At 40.2% G+C, this 24972-nt stretch overlaps 2 protein-coding genes across 5 annotated transcripts in view; one reads left to right on the top strand and one right to left on the bottom strand.

Moving 5' to 3' along the window:
• Positions 1–400: 400 nt before the first annotated feature.
• On the top strand, positions 401–17151 carry RMC1 (regulator of MON1-CCZ1). 2 transcript variants are annotated; one of them, XM_075141980.1, is made up of 20 exons: positions 401–803; positions 3096–3172; positions 4856–4940; positions 5311–5367; positions 6437–6523; positions 7724–7864; positions 9527–9630; positions 10107–10196; positions 10305–10410; positions 11782–11893; positions 12998–13042; positions 13460–13513; positions 13829–13957; positions 14294–14400; positions 15101–15220; positions 15402–15479; positions 15642–15746; positions 15832–15900; positions 16043–16268; positions 16974–17151. In XM_075141980.1, the coding sequence occupies exons 1-20, from the start codon at positions 633–635 to the stop codon at positions 17051–17053; spliced, it is 2043 nt and encodes a 680-aa protein (XP_074998081.1). In that variant the 5' UTR covers positions 401–632; the 3' UTR covers positions 17054–17151. The 2 variants fall into 2 exon arrangements, with proteins under 2 accessions (XP_074998081.1, XP_074998082.1); XM_075141981.1 differs by lacking the exons at positions 401–803; positions 3096–3172; positions 4856–4940 and having other exon boundaries at positions 5306–5367; positions 6459–6523.
• The window catches only part of NPC1 (NPC intracellular cholesterol transporter 1), a 28515-nt gene continuing 20609 nt past the window's right edge, over positions 17067–24972 (bottom strand). Inside the window, exons 16-26 of one of the 3 annotated variants that reach the window (XR_012672356.1) lie at positions 24827–24967; positions 24172–24261; positions 23871–24061; positions 22962–23077; positions 22256–22385; positions 21663–21863; positions 20555–20786; positions 19320–19433; positions 18859–19029; positions 18360–18522; positions 17067–17679 (exon numbers count right to left, since the gene is read on the bottom strand). Coding sequence is in view for 2 of the 3 variants with exons in the window: in XM_075141979.1 (XP_074998080.1) it covers positions 17597–17679; positions 18360–18522; positions 19320–19433; positions 20555–20786; positions 21663–21863; positions 22256–22385; positions 22962–23077; positions 23871–24061; positions 24172–24261; positions 24827–24967 (1461 nt within the window). In the remaining variant the exon portion in view is untranslated. The remainder of the gene's footprint in view (positions 17680–18359; positions 18523–18858; positions 19030–19319; positions 19434–20554; positions 20787–21662; positions 21864–22255; positions 22386–22961; positions 23078–23870; positions 24062–24171; positions 24262–24826; positions 24968–24972) is intronic. The other 2 variants (XM_075141979.1, XM_075141978.1) reach the window with 2 other exon arrangements.

Genomic DNA, 24972 nt, shown 5'->3' with positions numbered 1-24972 from the left:
CGCCGGCGGCACCACGGGCCGCTCTCCGGGAAGCGGCCGGCTGCCCCGGCAGCAAGGCGAGCTCGGGGCGGCTGCGCAGGCCCCGCGCCTGCCTGTCCGGCCGCCGCCTGACGCGCACCTCGGTGTCTCCCCGGCCAAGATCCGGGTCCCGACACCTGCCCGCGAGAGGCCCGATGCCGCGGTCCCGCGGCCTGAAACACGGGGCGAGGGAAGGGGCGGGGGCCGCCTCAGGGCGCGGCGCGGCAGGATCTCCGCCCACCCAGGCCCCCCCGCCCGTGGGCGCTAAGCGGGGAGGTGCCACCGTGCCCGCGGAGGCGAACCGGCGCTGTGAAGAGAGCGGAGGGGTGGGCGGGGCAGCCCGGGGCCCCGCCCCCGCGCCCTGTGGGGGAGGTGCGCGCCCGAGCGCGGGGCGGGGCCCTTTCATCCCTAAGCCGCCGCTTCCTGCCGGCCGCGGCGGTCACCCGCGCGCTCCCCCCGGTGCTGCTGCCTGGGCGCCCTGCGCCTTTAAGGCAGGCCGGTTCCGCGTCACGTGTGAGGGGAGTGTAAACAGGAAGCGGCCGGCCGGCCCGGGAGGTGGGGTGGGTTCGTCGGGGACCGTTGGCGCCGGGTGACTTGCGCCGCGAGCCGCCGCCATGAGCCGCGAACCGCCGCCGGGGGAGGAAGAGGCGCCGGGAGGAGGAGAAGGAGAAGGGAGAGCGAGAGCCGGGGAGGGCGGCTGCTACCTGGCGCTGTGCGCGCGGCCCGTGCACTTCGAGAAGGCCAACCCTGTCAACTGCGTCTTCTTCGACGAGGCCAACAAGCAGGTGAGCGCGGCGGCGGCGGGCCCTCCCCGCGGGGGCGGCGGGAGGCCGCGCTGCCCCATCCCGACAGGCTGCCGCTGCTGGGCGGTGTTTGTCGGCTGACGGATTGTCGCCTCAAGAGCTCGGCCCACCACCTCCCCCGAGGCTGCGTGAGGGAGGACCGCTGCCTTGTGTCAGGCAAGCCCCCAGCCTGCCGTGGTGGGCGTCTGGGGAGAAGGAGCGGCTGGCGGATCCTGGGCACCCCCTCCGTGCCTCGCACGGCTCTGCAGGCGGGGGTCGCGGCTCCGGGCCTGTTGCCTCAGCCTTTCCCGCTGCTGCTGCTCTGTTGCCTCTCGGAGAAGAAGGTCTGGAGGCTCTCGTGCCTGCGTTTGGTTTCCTCCCCTTTCCTCGGCTGCTGAGCATGAAGCTGGTTGTTCCCCTTGTGGGGAACTGCTACGGTGCGAGGTCTGGCTGCTGGGTGGCTGGCTCTGAACCTGTCATCTTGCTAGAGACGGTGGAAATTTTTTTTCTCAAATGCATCAACATGAATTTCACCTGCCTTTACTCTCAGTGCTGTAAGGTCTTTCTGGAATTCTTCAGAATCAGCACTTTTTCTTTCTATTCCAAATGTCCCCACAATACTGGCAAATTTTGTCACTTCACTGTTACCTTCGTTTCTCTGATTTTTTTTTTTCCCTTTCAATTCCTAAAGTTCAGTATATTCATAAAAATTAATATTTGTACCTTTACTTGTGGCTCGGACCTGAGTGGACACTTTGCTTTTCGTTTCTTGGCTTTAGTTCTTTTAAGCGTGTTTCTCCTTAATATCCCTATGGGCTTCTGAATACTCAACTCAGAAACATCCACAGTCTGTTATGAGGCTTATATAGATGTGGAAACATTCCGCTTTCTAATTCCTCTAACCGTTCTGTGTCCTCAGCATTCACAGAATTGAAACGTTCAAGCTTTCTTCCCCATATAAATGGCATGGTTTGCCATGTGCGGTGTGGACGTGATCAGTGGCGTATTTGGAGATGGGGGAGTATTTCTGGGATGTGTTTCTTGCTGTTGCACTCTCTTTAGAATTATTGGTGTCCTTTCTCTTTATAAACCTTTATAATCCTTTACGTACATTTTGAGGGCCAGCTGAAATAAGATTACTTACACATGCCTGTCAGGAGACACTGTATCATGGTGTGGATGTGATATAACTACACGGAAACCAGTTTTTAAGAGCTCACTTGAAAGAAACTTATTTTCCACTGTAAATTTAATTCTCCGTGTTTTCTTGCTACTCTAAAATTGTTTAATTTCCGATGTGTCTCTAAATGATTTGTAACCAGCATTTCAATGACAGTTTCGTGCGTGAACAGCCTTCTGAGAAATCTGTTCTTGCTATCTTCTCATCTTGCAAAGATTAAGAGAGTATTGCGTTCATTTTCTATCTACATCAATATTAAAAGTAGTTAAACTAAGTATTTATCATTCTAGTAAGCCTGTGGACTTGCTTGCAATTAGTAGTCTTGTCACCTGTATTCCTGCATGACCATACTGCACCAGTAGCATGGCTAATATTACAAAACAATATATCTGTTATTCTGAGACTGGATCTGCGTGTCTAGTGCTTTTACATGTACAACAAGTAAAATAAGGCATCTGCCTGACTTTCTTTTTCTAAGCCAGGTAAAGTTTGTAACAGCATGTTACATTTTTTTTAATGTTATCTTATTCCAGCTCAGTGCTATAGCTCTAGCAGGTTTTATACACATATATGTGCACTTGGGCTAAAGGAATTCTTTAAGTTATTAGTGTAAGTCGGCTGAAGCTTCTTAGATACACGCAAAATTGCAGATTGCTATTAAAGTATTCCTATCTAATAACATGTTCTGACAAGATCAAGCTTCTGGGTCATTGAGTTTCTCTTCCCAATCCCCAAGCTGATTTCCTTTTTGTTTTAAACAATGCCCTGATGTCTCAGATACTTTTACTAGTACCTGACTTAGGAAAATATGAATATTTTTTAAAAAAAAAAAAAGAGAAAAGTTTATACAGACTTTTACCATTTTACCTTGCCCAGTAGTTAGAATATGCCTACAAGACTGTTACAATACCATTGGAAACCTGTCAACTTTAAGTAAACTTGGAGCTCCAGAGGAAGGAATTGATTATTTACTGAATCTCAGTGTGAACTGGCAGATCTGTGTAAGAATAAAAATTGTGTCTAGCAAAAATTTAAAGGTATGGCTTATAGAAAAGAAAGCGTGCTAAGGTTATGATTTTGAATAAGCTACAAATACATTCAAAACTTTTTTATAGGTTTTTGCTGTTCGATCTGGTGGAGCTACAGGAGTTGTTGTTAAAGGTTTGGAGGATAGAAATCCCATTTCCTTCAGGTAAGGCACCTTCATCTTTGTTGGCTTGAGATAGAATTCTGCAATCTTAAAATTATGTGGTACTTAATCCTGATCAGGCATAAAACTTACAAGTAGTTTTGATCAGACAGTTGTGATCTTTTTAAACTAAAAGAGGGTAGATTTAGACTAGATACAAGGAAGAAATTTTTTACGATGAGGGTGGTGAAACACTAGCACAGGTTGCCCAGAGAGGTGGCAGATGCCCCATCCCTGGAAACATTCAAGGTCAGGTTGGATGGGGCTCTGAGCAACCTGATCTAGTTGAAGATGTCCCTGCTCATTGCAGGTTGGACTAGATGGCCTTTAAAGGTCCCTTCCAACCCAAACTACTCTGTGATTCTATGATCATCTTTTGATTTTGTTCTTAGACATAATCTTGCAAATAAGATAGCATGCTTTGCCCTCATGAATTTGTAGTCTTCTGGGGAAAAAAAAGTTAGTAGGCTGTGGCTTTTTTTTTTTAAACAGCAATGCTTTATTAAAACACACTATATATGTGAGAGAGTGTGGAGATTCAAACTTGTGATTCCTACAACAGCAGTGACTTATTGAAGGCTGCAGTTTAGCAAGTTAAACAAAATGAAGTAAGCTTAAATGTGTAGAGAACCGTAATTTCTGAATTTCACGCCTGTGATTCAAGCACAGTGTTTCCTACATGTAGGTTTCTTGCATTGTTTCTTGTTTAATCTAAATTGTCGTCTTTTATATTTTCTGGTTTTTGTTGAAATGTTTTTTTGCAGAATCTGGCAACAGTACTTTCAATGAAACTACTTTGTCTTTAGAAAACTATTTTATATATGCCTCTGTTAAGAGCAGTGGCTCTTTGTACTCTGCTGTAAGGAAGAGTAGTAAGGAAGTATTCTTTTGCTCAAAGGTTGCTTCAATCCAGATATGGATGAAACAATTTGTCAGGTATTACGTGGGGCCTGTCCTGAAAGTTCCTGTTTTTATTTGACTTTTTAATTTGACTACCCTTGTCACAAATCCTGAGAGAGCTGAAAATACTCAGTGAACTTCAGGAGGTTCCACAGTTTTCCTGCTTGACTATCTAGCTCTCTTTGTGTGGACTTAATAACGTATACTGGGAATAGAACTACCTTATTCATGCCAATTGTAATGATGCTTGTTTGGTAAGAATACATTTTTTATTTTTTCAAATGGTGTGAAAACAGCCTCACTCGCCTTTAACATCAGAACTTCTTCTAAAGAATGTGTCCTAACGGGGAAGCGAGTAGGCTTGGGTCACTTAGCAGTAGTTCTGGAAGTAACGGACCTGATTGCAGGATGTTGGTGAGTGTCACAGAACTCCAGACTCACTGGGACAGAACTGAGAACGCAGGTTTGAATAGTTCCACAGTCTTCCAGTTCCACATCATAGGCCAACAGAGTTGAGCATTTGTAGTAGCTTCAGGTGCTAATTTGTGTGATCTTAGCCATGTTTCTGTAACGGATGTGTTCAGGACTTCTGAAGAGTGAACTGCCATTATCTTCCAGTCTGAATTTTGAATCCTGTACTTGTCTGGCAACACTCATAATTTATATTCAAAAGCATTTGCATTACACTTTTTTCCTCTTCATTGTCTTTTTGAGGGTGTATTATAGAATTCCGTAAAAAAACTATTTCAGACGATATTTCCATAACTTCTTTTTCTTTCTGTATAGGATGGAAGACAAAGGAGAAGTGAAGTGCATCAAGTTTTCCTTGGGGAACAAGATACTGGCTGTGCAGAGAACTTTGAAGAATGTGGTAAGAAACTTACACCCTGCAGATGGGGAATTGGAGCTGGAAATCTTCTCTACTTACAGTACCAGAGTAGAAGCCTCTGAGACAAAATTCAAGAGGTCTGGTGGCTAACAACAGCTGTAGTGAAAATTCCTGAGAGGCTGAACAGGGACCATTGTTGTTTTGCTAGTATCATCATTTAAGAAAAAGCGTGGGGGGAGCCAACGGCTATAAAGTATTCCCTGGCAGGGGTGAAGTGGAATACAGTAAGTCAAGTTTTCTTCTATATATCTCATCCAAAATAATTCGATAAACTAATATCTAGTCTTGTGTCTATGTACATATCTTGTCTATGCTTCATAATTGCTAACACACTTCACGGGCATTTTTGCAGGATTTTTTGAATTTTATTCCAGATAGCCCTCAGCTAGAATATACACAGGAATGTAAGGTAAGTTAAATGTCCAAAGCTTATATGCTTACGTGAAACTCCAATGTTAGTTACGCTGGTGGCTTCTGCTCTACAAGAGAACTAATTGAGATACCTTCCAAAACACTAACATGAAGTAAATGAGATATGTAGTTACTACTATCTGTCTGAGTTGAGGTAAATGAACAGGTATTAACAATAGCATAAAAAACTTCCTGGTCCAGTCACTTTAATTCTTTGCTAGAAAGAACTGGAAATGCTGTGGAGGCAACAAATGTCAAAGTTTGGGAAGGAGAAGACACAAAGTGCTGATGATACAGAAACAGTGGACAGTAGCGATACTAATGCCAGATGGTTAATGTGGGTGTTTTACCCTAATTCCACTGATCAGTGATAATAAGCTATTACTAGTTTGAATACTGTGTTTGGTATTTTTAAACAACCCTTCTAATTTTTTGATGATTATTTTACCAGAAACAAGTACCATTGTCATTGTTTGGTACTTTCCAACTTTTAACGAAGATAAATTATATTTTGGAGTAATAGAATGCTAAAGTAAATTTTTAAACATCTGATTTGCACAGATCCCTTTATTCCTATAGACTTTAAAGCTGGAGCACTGTCTGCTTCATTATTTAGGATTATGTGTTTGAGTAAACCATTCTAGTAAAGCATTTATGGTAGTGTTCTGAATGAAGTCACAGCAAATATTTCCACTTAGTTCTTGATTTCTGTCCAGAGAAGGAACTGTCTCTTCATGTCAGGAATTGGTTGAATTGGCAGCATGATTTGAACCAGAAGAACTTGGTTGTATTCGGGGGGAAGAGAAAATCTGACTGTGTAATAAACTTGTAAATCTTACATGCTGCCAAAAATTCAGGTCATTCAGTAGTTGTGTTCATACATAGTTTTGGGAGTCTTTACAAAAGTACCTGATGCATGCTGGGTGTCTAGTGGCCAAAAGCATTAACTCTAATGATTGGATAACTAAATTGCTTTTGGTCTGGTGTTCTTCATTTAGTAATATTAGCTTATCTGAACAGTTAATTTTTCCAAGTAAAAGAGTGTTTGTTTGCTTGTTTGTTAAAAGACAAAGAATGCCAATATTCTAGGATTCTGCTGGACAAGTTCTACAGAAATCGTCTTCATCACGGATCAGGGAATTGAATTCTACCAGGTAATACAAATAACTCCTGTAGGACATATTTAGAGATTTGAAAATGTAAATTTGTCACAGTATCTTTGAATTCCTTTCTTCTAGCTCTCTAATTGAGAAAGTGCACTACTAAAAAAAGAAATTCTGCTGTTTTGTTTGCAGACTACGATTATTTTTCTTTGAGAGGAATACATTTTTGGGGCAGAGGGAATTTATCATTAACAGATTATTTAGCACAGCTAACAAAGACCCTGTATAAAGGAGTACTGAATTAAGCCTTGAGAACTCTAGATTAACAGATGCTCTTGGCTTGTATGGAAATGAGTATTTAAATCTAACATGAAATATCACTTCATGCAAAACAAATCAGCATTGGGGAGGGTGTGTGCATGCTTAAAATGCAGCAAAGGACAAATAATTAACTAGATAGTGATACCCTTCTGCAAATTGGCAGCTTTCTGCTATGGTGATGTCATTGTCTGAGTTCCTCTGTGTTATGTGTAATTACCTTTGCGTATGTTTTTGAAGAAATCTCATGAATAAATAGCCCTTTCTGACATGCATGATGAGGGACATTATAAACTTCCTCTGAAGTTGTGCACTTTCCAATAGTTCCAGTCCTGGAGCTAAGACACGGTGTTTCACATAATTACTGTTACTAATAACTAGTACTAAAGAAAGTAACTGAAAAAGCAGCATTATTTCTTGCTGATTGAGGGGGAAAAATATATTTGGCACCTAAAAGGATTATGAACGTCAACCCTACAGGTAAAAGGACCAAATCAAATAAGTGTGTTTTTGAGCCCTTAAAATGAAGAGAATCAATTTATATACTGTCTTAGTTTTTAAAATAAAAGATTAAGGAAGCTGGGGAGTGAAGGCAGCAGAGATATTGTAATGACTTTTTAACGAAACTTCGCTAGTTGTGTCAAGCTAGGTGTTTTCTCCATTATGGACAGAACTTATACCCAGATCTGGATGAGGGGGAAGATACAGCACCTTTCAGCTCATCAGAATTTGAGGAGGACTTGATTTGCATTTCCTTAGCTACAGTAAATTGGAGCCTGAGCTGTAATTGTCAGGCTTCTGATTTTTAATACTAGCACTGTAAATGCCCTTACACTTAATTGTTTCTCACTTAACATTCCTAGCTACTGTGTAGTACCGTTTATGCTGTTGGAATCCTGATGGTAATATAATGCTAATATCCTGTGTTTCCAGGTATTACCAGAGAAACGAAGTTTAAAACTTCTGAAGAATCAGAGTATTAATGTCAACTGGTACATGTATTGTCCAGAGAGCTCTGTTATTCTTCTGTCGACCACTGTCCTTGGCAATGTCCTGCAGCCATTCTATTTCAAGGTAAAGGGATATGTTCCAAACTTTTCATTTTGTGTGCTTCCTTTTTTTAGGCTGCTTCTTCATTCAAATATTCTATTGCTTTTCCTGGATTTCTTCCGAGAGGTGCATGTATTCACATCCTTGTATGATAATAAGCAAAGGACAAAGGAAAAATCTGTAAGGTAGTTCCTAGGTGTTGGCTTAAAATTAAGTAATTTGCTCTTTCTTATGTCCTCTTTGGAAAGAGGTGTGTCCAGCTAATGTTAGACAGTTGACCTTGAGAAAGGAAAAAAAAATTAGTGACCCAATATTTGACAACTTAAATATCTTTCAAGAGATCTTTTTTCACTTAAATAAGTATGTATTATTTACTTTTAATATGGACATTTGCACTCTGTAGTGTGATAATACAGAAAAAATAAGGGCCTTTCACTTGTGATTATAATTACAGCCTTCCAAATGTGTGTGGATGAATTTGAAAAAGAAAGAAAAAAGGTAGCACTTAAGAAACAACTATGGTCCCAAGCATTTTGTGGCTGACTTTTACAGTATTTATTTCCCTTGGTGTTCTTCCCCGTGGACAACACTTAAGGTTACTGGGAAAATAGTTTTCTTTTTGGCTTGGAAAAAGTGTGTAGTGAAAACTAGAATCTGTTTTAAGTTAATCATGCATTAAGATGATTTTAAAAATGAGGAAAAGAACTGCAGCATTCATCTTGTTTCTTTCAAAGGGCTAGGAAGATTTCTCTGGTAGTGTAAGGGAAGAGATTAAAAAGAAGCTTATTCAAATGGGTTTCCTGTTTTGGGATGATCTTGTGTAGGGTCTGTGCTGGATCCTGAAATTATGTTCTCTTAGCTGGCTAGGTAGAACTTACTAGCCTCTCACGGTTTTCTTTTTAAGGACTTAGGTTGGTCATGCTTCCCCCTCCTTAACATTTTGTGTCAAGTTGTAGTTTGAAGCTAAATAATTTTTATTTTGTGTTCAGAAGGTAATCTTCAAAGATTTCCTGAGAAAGGTACTGTACTAAAATAATCTTTGCAAATAGAGCTCTAGCAAGGGAAATATTTCTGTAGTGTTCACACATGACACTCAAGAATGAGTTAATGAGAATGGGAAGTGAATTTCAGTAGAAGCTTTGGAAACTGAACACTTGATATAAATTCTATAGGAAAAGAGGAAGAGGAGAGAGGAAACCTTGGGCAGGAGCAAGGGCATGCTCCAAGTATAAGGTAGATTCTGGAGTTAGCAGGAACAAAAGGAGACTATGTCTGGTAGGAGGTACTGATATTTTCCCCTTCCCAGTAAGCAGTTATTTAAGAGTTGGAGCGTACGTTTTGCTGGGATAGAGGAAGGAAGTCACGAGAACTGCTGTTTAAGATCCTCAGGCCAGTTGTAAATGGGATTTGCATCCAAATTTGTCTTTACTTAATTAAAATGGAAGTGGTTTTTGCTAGCTGAAGCTGATCTTATAAAATTAAGATGATAAAGCTGCTAAAATTATAAAACCAGAGTATGTGTTTAGGATCACAGTAGGGAAAAAAGTGTCAAATCCTTTTTCTCTTTTTGGCTATCACCATTCTTCACCTCATGAGGGTGCTATTGATACAGCGTTTGATTAAAGGTTACTTGAGACCTTTCTGTTTCAAGTCTTAACAATGGATTTCTTTGGGGTTTTTTAACAGAGTGGAACAATGTCAAAACTATCAAAATTTGAAATCGAGTTACCTGCAGCACCCAAGTCCTCCAAGCTCAGCCTTTCTGAAAGAGATATTGCTATGGCTACAATGTATGTATCTTAACTACTCAAGTCTTTCTTGGAAAAATATGTCCATTTGGGAATGCTCAGAGAGGACAAGAACGTTAACATGGTTGCACTCATTTCTTGTTTTAGCAGTACTACTGCTGTAAAGTGCTTCAGTTACTGCCTTGAACAAAGCATCTAAACAACTCTCTTGGGGCAAGGTGGGGAGGGGAAGCTGACTGAGAAGTCTTGCATGAAATTGTTCTTGATCAGTACAGAAATTTTGAGAATGTTTCATTTTTTAACTGATACGTTGGTAGAGTTGTTCTTAGGTGCCTAACTTGTGTGAGTATAGGCCATGCATTGTGATTTATCAAGTGCTGTTTTAGTCTTTCGCTTTTAATTGATTGATTGCCTGACTGAGGTAATGTCACATATTCTTTTAGGATAAAATGTATGGCTCTAACAGACTGGTAGAGCTCTTATTTGAAAATAATGCTTTAATCCTGTTGTCTTGTTAGATATGGGCAGCTTTACGTTCTCTATTTGCGGCATCACTCAAGGACTTCCAATAGTACAGGAGCAGAAGTAGTCCTCTATCACTTACCAAGGTAAGAACAGAATGAAGAACATTAGTGGCAATTCACATCTGTGTAAGGGACTTCTGATTTTCTAGTGTAAATAGACTTACTGACTGGTTCTCATCTCTATTTCCATAGAGAGGGCTCCTGTAAGAAGACACATATTTTAAAGCTGAACAGAACTGGAAAGTTTGCACTGAACGTTGTGGATAACTTGGTGGTAGTGCATCATCAGGATACTGAGGTCTGATTTATTTATATTATATTGTGCCTTACCCTCTAAAAGTTATGGGCAGATTTTAATAGCAGTGCCTGTTAACTCTAGAAAATATTTTTGTATGTGCTTAGCTTTGCCAAAAGCCGGAGTATTTGCAGGAACAAAACCATATAAGAGATTCAAAGTTATCCTTTTACGTTGTTGAGCTAACATTTAATCAGGGCTGTTGCTAATGCCTGTTTTTTCATACACTTTTTTTTCCTTGTTTCCTATGATATTCTGCTGCTGCACTGTGTAGGCTTTTAAGGCATTATACAAAGAAGTAAAGTTAAATTGGATACTAAATTATTAATCCTGGGAACTTCTCATATTACACACATTTGAGTGATCAGTTTCTATGACACAAACTTACGCTCTTTTAGGTTGAAGGCCTGGATCTACAAAAACTTCTATGAATACCAATGATCTTATGCATATGGTAGCAATAGGTAAAACCTGCTTGTCTGTAGGCTCAGTAGCAAGGCTTGATCAGTGGTAAAGCTAAAGTGATACTTTGCTCTTAACTTGTGGAAAGGCTTTGGCTTCTTGTATTATCTTTTCTTGAGCAGCTTCAAGAACTGGGACCTGTATCTCATTAGGATGATTAGTTGATGTTTCAGTTATAATTCATGTTAATTCTACACATTAGCATTCAACCCGGAGCACTTATTTCCCAGCATTTCAGTCAAGCTATAAACATGTAACTATGTAAACACAGAAAACAAAATCAGACTGAATAGGGTAGATGATACCAATAAATGAAGTTATGTTTCATTAGCACTGAAAGTGAAGCAAATTTCTGCTGTGCAAGGCTAAGAATGTTGTCCATACTGGGTAGGAGCATCAGTGACCCGAGTTGAACAAGACTGAATGATAGAAGTATGAGGGTATCATAGCAGGATGCAGAATTTTCCTCACAGTTTCTAATGTCCATAACTAAGCAGTGAGTTTTATATGAATCTCTTATAAGGGGGTGTATAAGACAGACCAAGAGAGACTTCTTACCAGGGGCTGTAGTGACAGTTCAAGGGGCAACTGTTTTAAACAGAAGGAGGGTAGATTTAGATTGGATATAAGAGAGAAATTTTTCGCAGTGAGGGTGGTGAGACCCTGGAACAGGTTGCCCAGGGAAGCTGTGGATGCCCCATCATTGGAAGTGTTCAAGGTCAGGTTGGACAAGGGCTTTGAGCAGCCTCATCTAGTGAAAGATGTCCCTGCCCACAGCGCATCCCTTCCAACCAAAACCATTTTATGATTCTTATGGAGACCACAAGATGGAAATGTGAAAAGCAGCCTGAATACATGTAAACGGGTGGTAATTCACATTTGTGAATACTAATTTCCTCTTCTTAATTGCAGACTTCAGTTATCTTTGACATCAAGCTAAAAGGAGAATTTGATGGGTCTACTACCATCCATCAATTTGTACTTCCACCTCGATCAATACAACCCTATCAAATACCTGTAGCAGGTAGAACTACTATATAATAAATATCCTAACACTGTTACCAAGATTATATAAATGTAACAGCTGGCATACAAGAATGCTTCAGTTTTTAGGATGCTGGTTACTAACATTTCTATTACACGTATTTAGGAGAGGGTGAGGAAGGAAAGAAGGTAAGAAGGAATTGAGCATAAATTTGTGTTCCAAACTTGTGCGTACTACAGAAAAGTAAGAGTTGCTCTTTAAGGTGCATTAAGTACTTTGCTTTTACACTTCAAAGTTGTGGTTGGTTGGTTGGTTTGGTTTTTTTGGTCACAGCTATAAAAGCTTGTATGTGTACTCAAAGCACTTCATGCTTTTCTGGCTTAAGTCATGACTATTTAACTTCCTAAGTTACATAAAGAGGTTGAAAGACAATCCAAGCTTGGAATCAAGTTTAGGACCAGTTTAGAGGCAATGCTAAGATCAGCGTTAGGACTTCAACACTTCTTTTTCTTGGATTATCTTTCCATTCTCCTGTCCTAGAAGTGTAGCAGATAATTACCATCAAGCTGGAAGTAGCTAGAAATAGTCTGAGCGCAATTCTACTAGCATATGGCAAAGCAGTGTAATTCTCTTTATAGAAGAGAAAGATGCTTCTATAGGAATGATTGCACCTTAAAAACTCTTTAACATCTGAATGTTTAAGTCAAGTCACTAATACAAGTATGACTGATAAATCTGTAGGTGGAGGTTTGTATTAAACACAGGTTAGGATCAGAAAGTACAAACCAGTCTTGCTTTTTAAGAAACTGAAGTGATTACATATAAATACAGCAAATGGAATCTATGTATTTAGAATTATAGTATGAGAGATGGAAGTACTTCTGCATGCATGATTTCACTTGGCTGAAAACCAAAACAATCATGTTTTGAAGAATTTGTTTGCCTTCTCACAGTGTCAGATTTTCTTTGTAGATGATCTGGCTACACGAGTAGGTATATCTTTTTTGCCTGCATGCTGTAGGACTGCTAGACACATTACAATCCATACTTGCCTTTTCAGTGTAAGCTTGTAGTTTTACTTTGTTAGTATAGGAGAGCTGCGAAAGTACTACTGTTCTTCACCTGATGTTAATTTTTCTGCAGGTCCAGCTTCTGTGACCAGTCAGTCTCCTGTTCCATGTAAACTCTGTATCCTTTAAATACTCTAAAAGTGCAAGAGCCTCATTCTATGTACCAAGCATGGAAGAAGCTAGCATTTGTTACCTTGACCCATTAAATCCAGCTTTAGCCGATTATGCATATTTACTTCAAGACAAAATAGTATTCTTCATAAAAGACTGTAATGCTTTCATAGAGTTGTAAATATGGAAATCTAGTATAATACAATACCACATTTCTTGGTCATTTGAGATGCATTTATGAAATTACTGAATAGGTACACCATGAAATTGAAGACATAATTCCAAGAATATGGTTCAAGACCTTACAAGAAAGGGGGACAGTAAATGAAAGTATGTTAACAGGATCTGCTTCAGTACAGTAAAGAAATTTAGTAGCAATAGTTTAGAATCAATGTTAATATGGATGTTAGGACTTAACATTTAGATTCTTCTTCTTGGATTGTCTTTCAACCTGATATTATCATCAGTGCAAGTGAAGGTAAGCGGTGAGCTGTTTGAGCCTATATACTCGGTGTCAAAGGGTGGCTAGTTTAATACCTTCAGCGCACAAAGCAGCTTAAAACAAAGCGGCTAAGCAGATGTACCTGGCAAGATGAAAGATGACTACTTTTGGTAGTGATAACTGAGGATGACCATATCTTTACTACAACTTTTCAGGAGTAATGCTGCTCCAAAACATAGACTTAGGAAGGCAAATAAATCATAATCTAGATGTGTTCTCATTTAAAAAGTTGGATGTCTAGGCTATACTAGACAAGGCAATTCACTTTTCATTTTACTCCTTCAAATCAAGGTTACCTCTGGAGTCTTCAAGTGAAACTTGAACCTGTAGTTAACCTCTTGCTAGATAAAGGAAAACTAATGGATTTCCTTCTCCAAAGGAAAGAATGCAAAATGGTTATCCTATCTGTATGCTCTCAAAGTAAGTTCATGCGCTTTGTCTGTCTCTTGAAAGTACAAACTTAAAAATGCTCACACAAGTTAGCTGGGCTGTTTAGATTTGAGATCACCTCTGAAGCTAGCTTGATCCTGTAAGATGTCATTTGTCTAGACTACTCTCAGTCACCATTCTAAAGCAATTATTTAACAGCATGAAATAATTCAACTCCCCCCCCATTTAGTTAAAATACATCTGACATGACTGTGTTTCTTTAAAGGTTAGAATCAAGTTTAGAGTAGAGATCACCTTTTGAAAAAGGCAACATTAAAGCCCCTTGTTACCTCTCCTCATAGTTCTTTTTTCTTTTTATCTTTCCAGTGCTCAGTGAGCCAGAAAGAGGATCACTGTCTGTGATTGCAACTGTTTTTGACAAACTGAATCATGAATATAAGAAGTACTTGGAAGCTGAGCAAAGCTATACTATGGTAAACCATGTTAGCTACAGCAGCTAACACCATGCATCATGGTGAAGGCATGCTCTTTTCTACTTGGGAAATTCAGGCCTACCCCAAGGTCCTGGCTGCCTCAGGCTCACAGTAGAAGGTCTGCTGTGCAAGGTGCACTAAGACTCCCCACTTAGCACTCTGTTGTGGCAGATGCTGCATAGCTCATCTCCAGTGTGACAAGTAACAGCCCAGTGCTTGAAAGCAGAAAGAAGGTAGAAACTCAAAAAGCAACTTGGAATCCATAACTATGAAAATAGTTTCCAAACCACTGATTTCACAGGACACTATACCACTGCACAACATATGCAGCCCTGATGCACCTCAGAATTACTTCTGTTAAAGTACCAAGTTCAAGCACTAACTCACATAGTACAGCTAATACTTAAAAATCCTTCTAAAGTTGCAGGCCTGCATCAACATAGTAAGTTTGATTCATCTCCTGGCTTTGCAGCATATAATAGCAGCTACATTTATATAAATTTTAAAAGCAGTTTTAAATTTAATACAAAAGCCTACACTGAACAGAGTGCATCTAGTATAACATGACCACAGATGTGAATTTGCTCAGTAACAAAATATGTTTATAGTTATGTTCTCAGTGGAAAACAGTCTCTGTACAGATGAGTGACTAACTGTACTACAACACTAGTTTTCTTTTAAAAAGGCTTTCTTCTTGTAGGTGGTAGAAGCAGGCCTGAGTAGAAGTAATCCACTCCTGAAACGTCCAGTCCGCACTCAAGCAGTTATTGACCAGTCTGACATGTACACACATGTTTTATCTGTATTTACAGAGAAGAAGGTAAGTTAATTTTAAGTGCTAGTATGTCAGCAGTCTCAGAGCAGCAAACAAACTGACTGCTTGAAACAGCCTGCAGAAGGCTTTATTGTCAGGATTAGGGTATTTTGATGCCCATTCTTACAGGGTTGTCATTAACAGGGGAAGCTGTGCAAGTTCCACCTAACACTTTTTTCTTGTCCAGGAAGCACCTCATAAGTTCACTATAGCAGTCTTGATGGAATACATTCGCTCTCTTAACCAGTTCCAGATTGCAGTTCAGGTAAAGTACTTACATGCCAAGTATATTGTGTCACTCCATGAAATTATATGGAGTTTCAGACCAGTCTTGGTCATGTGCTTAAGTCCTACACAATACTACCTTCTAGATTATAAAAACTAGTATTGAGACATGCCTTTGATGGTCTTCTTCCTGCATTCACAGCACTATTTGTATGAGCTGGTCATCAAAACCCTTGTTCAACACAACTTGTTCTACATGCTTCATCAGTTTCTGCAGTACCATGTGCTCAGTGATTCAAAGCCTTTGGTATGTAAGACAAGTTGCTTCAATAAGTTAGTGATGGAGGTGGGAAGTCTTCAGAATTGTAAGGTTATTTCTACTTTTGCCCTAGGCTTGTCTGTTACTGTCCCTGGAAAGCATTTACCCTCCTGCACATCAGCTCTCTCTGGACATGTTAAAAGTAAGCATTACAGACTATAGTAACTCCATGTCACATGTGGGTTAGACTTGTCAAACAGCTTACCTGACCAAGCTTGAAGTGACTAGCTAGCATCTCAGACATTTGTAGAATCATAGTCTTACAGCTGTGATTGACTTCACAGAGACTTTCCACAGCAAATGATGAGATAGTGGAAGTTCTGTTGTCCAAACACCAAGTTTTGGCTGCCTTGAGATTCATCAGGGGTATTGGAGGACACGACAGCATTTCAGCCCGCAAATTCCTTGATGCAGCAAAACAAGCAGAAGATGACATGCTTTTCTATACTATATTCAGATTCTTTGAACAAAGAAATCAGCGGTTACGAGGAAACCCTAGTTTCACGCCAGGTAAGCAATAAGACCAAGATACTCAGTTGTGCAAACAGAACTAAGACTTGTTGCACTTCCACTCCAGCCGACTCTGTATTATAAGATAAAAGCCTTGGTGCATTCTAGCCTGTTCCAAAGTTAACTTGTCTTACCCCTTTGTATACTGTAACCAGGAGGAAAGAGATTGAGCCAAACAGGAACTTGCAGATTAAGCCAACCTGTTTGGCTTGCACCACTTAGTTTAGCAAAGCCATTATCTCCAATTAGTGCTTTCTCCTGAAGCCAGGAACTGGGTCAAGAAACCTTTGAGTTCAGTTGTCTGTTTCCACAGATTACAAAAATTCAAGGCCTGTTTTATCCTACAGTTCCTCTCACTTTAAAAACCAAGCTAAACTGCTTGCACTGGTGACATGTTCTTAATCACCAGATAGTCTACAGGCACAGAGTCCCACTCCAAGATCTTGTATCTTGACAGTAAAGAACTCATGGATATGAATCTGCTGGTTAGATACAGGAACTAGATCAGACATCTTCACCACAAGAATACTTGTCACAGGACTGGATACCTCAGTATTCCACTGCTTTAAAATTGTTAAACTCCTTTACTCAAAGGCAATAAAGATAAGAATTAGTACTTACAAATTGAGGTAAGTGAAACTACACAATCTTGCTTCTGAGTTTTAAAGTTAATGTTAATTTTTATTTTGCCCCCCCCGCCCCCAGGTGAGCACTGTGAAGAACATGTCACCTTCTTCAAACAAGTTTTTGGAGAACAAGCTCTCATGAAGCCCACAACGTTCTGAAAGACTCTTCCACTGAAATGTATAAACTTAATTTATTGCATTTAAGTAGATTTTTGAACTACAAAATTACTATTTTATAATAAAGTATATACAAGACATTTTGGCAAATAGTACTAAAAATATTATAACTTGTGATGGCTTCCCCCTAAAAATAGAGACAAAAATTGCATTGACCTGCATTTAAAATTAGTGTCAGTGGTTTAGCAGTCCGTTCTCGTACACATCACCTCAGTTTCATTGACAAAAAAGCTATTCAGCTGGTTTAGGTTTCTAGAAGAAAAAGATGCAACCTCTTGAAAACAGAAGTGTTTTAGTAGTCTTGTTAGCACATCTAGTTTTAATAGTACTGTTACATGAGCCACACGGAGCATTCCCTGAGTTTAAAGCTATGTCCAAAGCTGCAGCTGGTATCTTCCAGTTGAATCTGTGCAGGAGTCAAGTCAGTGGTGGTTACAGTGTGATAGTCATAGAACATCGCTGCGCTTCAGTTCTTAAGTTGGGCCTAAGCCACGGTTCATGAAGTCCACTGAACACTGCTAAAAACTAGAAGTAGAGGAGTCTCTCCCGTTCTGTACCTCTGGTCCTCTCTTGTGCAGCACGAGTTTTAGCTTTATTTACTGATGGGCCTAAGCGAGAGAAAACAGTTATTCCAAAGTCTCAACGTTACAGCAGATCAGTCAGTCATCAAGAAGCATGCATCTTAGTTGTTTATGTCCAGCTTAACATTGATGAGGCTTCAGAAACATGTTTCTGCTCAGCTGCTAATAGCTGTCACCAGCAGCAAGGCCAGTAGGTGAATCCCCATCAGTCTTAACCCCCTTAAGTAAGGCTCAGTTAAAGTATGCTTTTAAGAACTACACCATAGGCATGAATTTCCAAATTCAAGAGGACAGTGTTTGGGCCATCCTTACTGCAAAGCAGGATCGCTTCTGCGAATGCAGGAACACTGTCCCACAGCAGGTTTGTTGCTTTCACCCACCATCCTGTCCCCAGGTTTAGAGACATTAATCATGCTGCTCTGTTGGGCCACATGGGCCTAGGCAGCCACCTCCCGGAAGAACAGCACAGTGCAGCCACCGGGAGCAGGCTGTGGTTGCTTCAGTTCAGCATGCCTCTAACGGAGAGTTTGCACTGCCACCAGTCAACCCTTGCTTTCCAACAGACCAGCTATGTGAGTGACAGAGAGGCACATTCAAATACTGCTTATTAACCTTGCAATTCTTCCTATTTAATGGAGAGAAAGTGTCCGCAGGTACCAAACTATTTTTGTTTGAAGTGCGTTTTAGAGCAGACTGTCACATCTTACCTATGTAACTAAGCAGAACTGGAAGAAATATTAGTCCATGTGTTGCTCCCAGCAGAACCATGGCTAGATACATCCTGAAGTAGAATATCTTGAAGATTTGAGATTTGGAAAAAGCCAATACTACAATTCCTACAAATTTGGTCAGTGTGATACCACTGAAAACCTGTCAATAAAAAATGTTTTTAAGTGATAAGTAGGGCTTTATATAATCCATTTGCTTTAAGTATTTAACATTTGCTAAAATTCTTATGTAATTTGCGGCTTCTACATGCAGTATACCTCCTTACCTGTTAGTGCTTAGAACCAAATCCAAGACCTACCCAGGAGAAGAGTTCAACTTCTTGGTCCCACTAGAACCTGACACCACAGGCCAGGCTCAGTATGATTAAAAATCTACTCTAATCTGTACAGCCACCTAGTTCTAGTTTAATTTTTCCTTCAGGTAGATACAGATGAAAGCCATTACTGAAGTAACTCACATTCCAGTGAAGTTTCTTACCTGGGTCCAGTACGTGTATCACCAGAACAGTCTATTCCAACCCCATCCAGGTTGCTTATCTTAGTCTAAGTGACATGACAGTACTGCCTAAATACTGAGCCCTGCTTGCATTCCCAAAGCTTCAGTTGCATCCCACATTCAGAACAACCTTGCCTAGTCATCTCTGAGTATCTGAAAGAGAAGCACTTAAACTTCAATGGGACAATTCAAGGTTAATCCAAACTACAAGTTCAGCTAAGGCTTTTAGCTCTGTTCTCTGCTATTAGGTAGTAGTAACATCAGACTAAAAATTCAGTCTTGATCACCCCTATTACTAGTAGAAGCCTAGGTTGACTCTAAGAGTTTTAACCAAGTATTTCAAAAATAAAAGGCAAGGCCATCCTTATGACTTAAGGATATTAGTATAGTCTATAAATTGTAACTTGGCTACTCATTTTCCCCTCCATACAGTAGATACTTACTGAACTGCCCATGTGAGACAGAGCTGCTTCTGCACGCTCTACTCTACTGCCCTTGGTATTAACAGTGAATGCTCTTGTAATGTGACTGCAGAATTCCACAGCAATACCAGAACTCTAGAGAGTGAAAAGAAACATACATGAAAATATCATTTAGATGAGCACTTTGATGGTTAAGGTCTCTACTTGAAACTCTAGCCAGACTAAAGAGCTTCAAGCAACTGTGTTCGGTTCCCAGGGTTAAAATGTCACTGGAAGGTACAAGCTCAGCACTACTTGGTTACTAGAGGCTGTACAGGTACTCTGTGGCTTTTTACCACCAGTCATTATTAATGGACAATTAGTCTGATTAAACAGGAATCAGAACAAGAGATCGTTTTGGAGGACAAAAGTTTCTTGATGTTGAAGAAAGCTGGCTTCAATACAGTGCGTGCAGTGAACACTGACCACTAAAATCACTTTACAGATATTAGCTGCAATAACATTGCTTAGAGTAGACACGCTGATTTAGTATACATGCTGATTTGATACCATAAAAATTCAGGCGAGTTTAACACTAATCTTAAAAACAAGCTGTTTAAGTAGTCATTTACAACACTGATTGAACAGTTGCCAAATCTTACACTTATCTAGCAGGTAGACTTGCATGAACATATGCCTAGTTGTAACATGGGGCAACAGTTTACTCTTTTGTAACTTTCTCAGATCTGCAATGAATCTCTGGAGAGCAAGGTAAGCCAGAGCTCCAGCACTCAGCTATTAATTACTAAGCTCTGGGGTGTTTCACCAAGGCACTCTCTGCCTTGGTTTCATCCATTTATGCAGGAACAATACTGGTGCTACCATGTCACAGATCTAACTCTGTAAAACAAATACAGTAGAAGCCTCAACACTAACCTATGTATCCTTACCTTAGGCATGAATAACCTCTGCAGATGTGCAAGAGCACCTAGCCCATATAGTAGCAATACAACTGTTGCTGCAGAACAGAAGAAACCACCACCAGATGCAGTATAGCTTACAGTTCAATTGCTGCATCTTATCAGTACTAGGACTAGTTGTCAGAATAAACCTGTTTTCTACACACCATCTAGATGCATTAAGATAGTTCCACTACTGTTAAAATGCGTGTTGAAGTTTAGTAGAAAATACTACTCAGTATCATGAATATATACATAAGACACACAGAACTGTTCAAGACTTGGAAACAGAAGCAGAGGGATATCTTGTTAACTTACCATGACAAGATTTACTAATGAAACTGCATTCAAGCTGATGCCCCAGAGCCACATCACTCCAAACATGTCGACAATTATCATAGCAATAGTTACTGCAACTACAACAGCAGCCCATACTTCAAAACCAAGCAGCACAGTTGTCACCAAAAATATTGATCCCAAGGAAATGCAGAGGTTAAAGATAACATCATGCACAATTGTCAAGTATTGTTCATAGAAGACATAAAACACACTGTGGAAAGAAGAGAAGTTGTAGTTAGCCATCTTCCTTGTTATATGCTAATATTAGATTAGCTTCTGTGCTAAGGATAAAGTAGTTCCCTCCTTACAGAAGTCACCAACAGGAACTGGCTTCCTAGCATCAGTGGAATGACTCCTACGGAACACTGGCTCTTATATGACAACTCTTCACTAACACATCAAATAAATGTTATATCTGGAAGTCAGGGCAATTCCCACACTTCAGTGTAAGCAGCTACAGTAGTTGCCAGAAGGTAGTTCCTCAGATCGATTGTGGTATCTGCAGGAACTACTGCAGAGGGTCTGAACTGACTCATTATGCAGTGAGACCATAAGGATGGACAGGATTCTTTGAAGCAAAGAGATTAGTATTTCAGCTGTACAGATACCAATTCCAACTCAATTTCATTGTGGTACTCTTATAGAGAGTCTTTAGCATGTTAATCATGCAAGCATTAAGACAAGCAGTACTTAACATCACTGCTGCCTTTGTTTTAAGTTTAAATAACTTAAGTTTGAAGTCAATACATTCACGTTACAGCTTGCAACGACCCGGGTCAACATATCTGCTTAAGTTAGAACTATTAAACCCTACTATGAAAGCTAGGAAGTGCCCGAGTTGAAGCCAGAGCTACCTTTGTGGTGAAGGACAGGTTTCTTGATTTAAGTTAGTTATCAACCACAGTAAAGGGAAGTTAGTGCTGTGGATGCAAGTATGTTTGTGGTTTTACTAGACATTCCAGTCTCTATATTACCTCCTGTTAGACAGAACTCAAGACTCAAGTCTCTAAGATGTTATTAACCAGTACCTTTTCTCAGTTCCTCAAGTTGAGTATTTGTCACTAAGGCAAGAAAGATCTAAGCATACCTGTAAGGAAACACCCGGTAGTTCTTCTCTTTGATGCCCATGGTTTCAGTAATGTTATCTGCTATAACCCGAGCTTTCTTCATAGCATCAATAAAATCAGATGATGTTTTCAGTACAGTATGGTAAGTCATAAAATAAGTAGCTCCAATATCAGATTTGTTGTTTATAAAGTTGACAGCAGAGTTATATGCAGCATGTCCTCTATATAAACATAGTAACATTTTAGATGTCAATGTCAGTGAGCACCATTCAAGTTTATTAGTTTTTATAACTTATAATCCTGTTTCTAACACTTTCCAAAACTGATAAAAGCTTCAGAGCACAATACATTTCAAGATTGCACAGGATATACTAGAACAGACTGACTATAGAAGTTGTCTCTCTTTGTCAGGGGAAAGCTGATTAGCTGATGATGCACTGTTTTCCCAGGTTTTTTTTCAGAAAATACTATAGAACAGGTGAGATATCAATCTTTGTATACCTTTCAGAAGGACATTAGAAATCCAACTTTGCAGACATAAAAAAGTCACACTTCCAGAGCAAGTATCTTTGACAAACTGGTCTAAGCAAGACACGTAGAATATGGCTCTTACCCTTTGCCACATTTAGGATTAGGGTTGTCCGATAAGAACATTGGCAAAAATGTCATGAAGTCTTTGCCCTGTGGCCTCTGCTTGCCTTCTTGAGTCAGCGGTCGACAACGAGTGCAGGATGGATCAGTGACTGAAGAAATACAGGAAGAAGGTCAGCTACAGGATGAAGTATTCTTGATAACTAGTCGCAACACTAGTAACTTCTGACTTGCAATATTACAGGATACAATTCCATAAAAAGCATTTTCACTGATGAAATAACTAATCAACCCTGAAATTCTGTATAAAATTTGTAGTCCTTTATTTTTATTTATTACTACTAAGGCAAGGGCTACCAGAGAACTCAGTTACTTGTGCACTATCTACATTATGATGTAGATGAGAATTATACCAAACTGAAGGATCCAAAAAAAACAGAGCAGTAAGTTTGTGTGCTCTAACGAAACCAGCAGAAGGATCAACATTTTTATAAGAAGTTATTTTTTGAATAGTCATTACACTGGCTGTCTAGGTAGGCTGTCTTCAACCTGCAGCATTCCAGTAGAATGTTTAAGTTCACTCAAACAGCAGTTCAAGTTAGAGAGCAACTCAAGAGGTGCCTGCTCACAGTAAGAGCTATTCACTTGACTCATACCGTGATAAAATGTTTTGGCTGTGAAACTTGTAAACCAAGCTAATGCCCTAGCAACAAGATGGATGCTAATACCTGAAGCATTGCAAAACTGTCCAGTGGTATTGTAGACTCTGCAACAGGATGACTGCGGCTTCACCCAGTCAAAGTAGTCATCAATCCAGGATGATGGGGCATAGCCTATCCTCGTGCTAATAAAATAACATAACCATCACCAGTAATTTTATGTTTCATTCCAGAACACACCCCTTGATCTCTCCAGTGCTGACTTACTCCATGTCAACTCATTCTGGTCCAAGCTACTTAACTCTCCATGTAGCCCCCTGCTCCAGTACCCCATTCAAGAGCCAGTCTTGCTCGTAACATTGCAGTTAGCAAACAGCAGGAGCTTCTTCCATGCATTCAAGTTCCACTGCCAAGCTCAGCTTTCCATTCCCCTGTCCACTCTGTGCCCCATCCTATTCCAGATATTGTTGCCTCAGTTTTCAACCAAGGCTCCTCCTTCAGTTAGGCTGAAGTAAAACCACCGAACTACAGTGGAAGGAATCAGGAAGAGATTCTTCAGTTGTTAGCTACTGAACTCCAGATGCAATTCCTGCTTAGCCTTGCTAGGCTAGGATAGTTTATCCACCAAGTTTAGAAGCTGAGCATAAAAGTCATTTTCCAGGAGAGCTTAACCATATTGAGAGGTTTTCAAGAGTTTTTCTTCCTACCATTCCCAGATTCCTTGAAGTATCAAGCCCCTTTTCCAAACCCAAGTACATCAATATATCCCACCAGTCCAGAAAGGTTGTATCCTCATTCTAGGAGATTGCCACAGCTTCTTCCCTCCCCTCTACCCTCCCAGAACCACAGTATAAAGCAAGTACAATAGCGTGTCAGTTGTACAATCTACAGCTGAGCCTGAACTAAATTAAAAGGACACACTCTGGTCAGCTACATCTCTTCCATGTGACTATGCAGAGAAAAGCATGAAAGACTTACTAGCTACCAATTTCCGCAGCATTGAAGACTTGCTGGACAAGTGAATCATTATTACATCCCATTCCACCACACACCATGTTCTGCCCTTCCAAAGAGGTGTAGTTGTGCCCTTCTTCTAGGACGAAGTAGACAGGAGGCCCTGCATGCAGGTACTTGCTGAGCTGGCTGAAGTAATCCATTACATAGGAGTCCTTAAAGGGGAAGTTTTGAGTCACTATTACATAATGTCGAGGTAGCCCAAGATACCCAGGTTTCGATTCAGCCACAAATTGCTGAAGAGCGACATGATCTTAAGACTTACATCTGGCATTGAGAGAGACTGATCCAGTCCAATCTCTACATTGTGCATAACTGCTGTACTGAATGACAGAACACCCACAAACACTGCTATCTGCAAAAAAGCAAATTCATGGAAGTGAGAACTGTACAGAAACAACAAGCAATAGAAGTCATTTACTAAGTTAATAGCAACCATGCAAAGAGGCTCTAAGTATGCTACCCAGGCTTAGTACAACTCTAGCTACTCAAGAGTTCCCTCTGGAGGTCTAAGGGAAAATTTATATTTAGAAGGCAGCAGCAAAATATATGCCAAAACACCTTCTGTAAATAAGCACAGTAACCTCAAAGTGAATCACAGATTCAGCAACACTAATCTAGATTAATGCAGTGTAGGAGCCAACATGTGATGATTTTTGACGTATGCCTAAAGTGATTTGATTGTTAGTAATACAACACTCAAATCTGGGCTTTGGACAACCCAAGGTCAAGCCCCTTATTTACTAGAAATACTCTTGCAGTTACAAAAGCTTATTCCAATACTAATGCTGAAAGCAAAAATCCTAGAAGCTTCATTTGTTTCATTGTGTTGAAGATTTTTCTTCAGTATAAGACCTTCAGGCTCACTACACTTTTGCTCAAGTATAGATGACTGCTTACTGTAAACAGAGTATACATACTACTATTGGTCTCATCCAATCCTTAAGCAGATATTGAGAATGCAGATTTTTGAAGAACTGAAATAAGATGCTCTCAGAACGTTGGACTCCGCTCATTTCTTCATTGCCTTTGATGCAACACAGAATATCCAGTCTATTCCTCTGAA

The sequence above is a fragment of the Calonectris borealis genome, chromosome 2 (genome assembly GCF_964195595.1).
Source record: "Calonectris borealis chromosome 2, bCalBor7.hap1.2, whole genome shotgun sequence".
Taxonomy (NCBI): domain Eukaryota; kingdom Metazoa; phylum Chordata; class Aves; order Procellariiformes; family Procellariidae; genus Calonectris; species Calonectris borealis.
The sequence above is the reverse complement of the archived record's forward strand: the minus strand, read 5'-3'. Positions and strand labels throughout refer to the sequence as shown.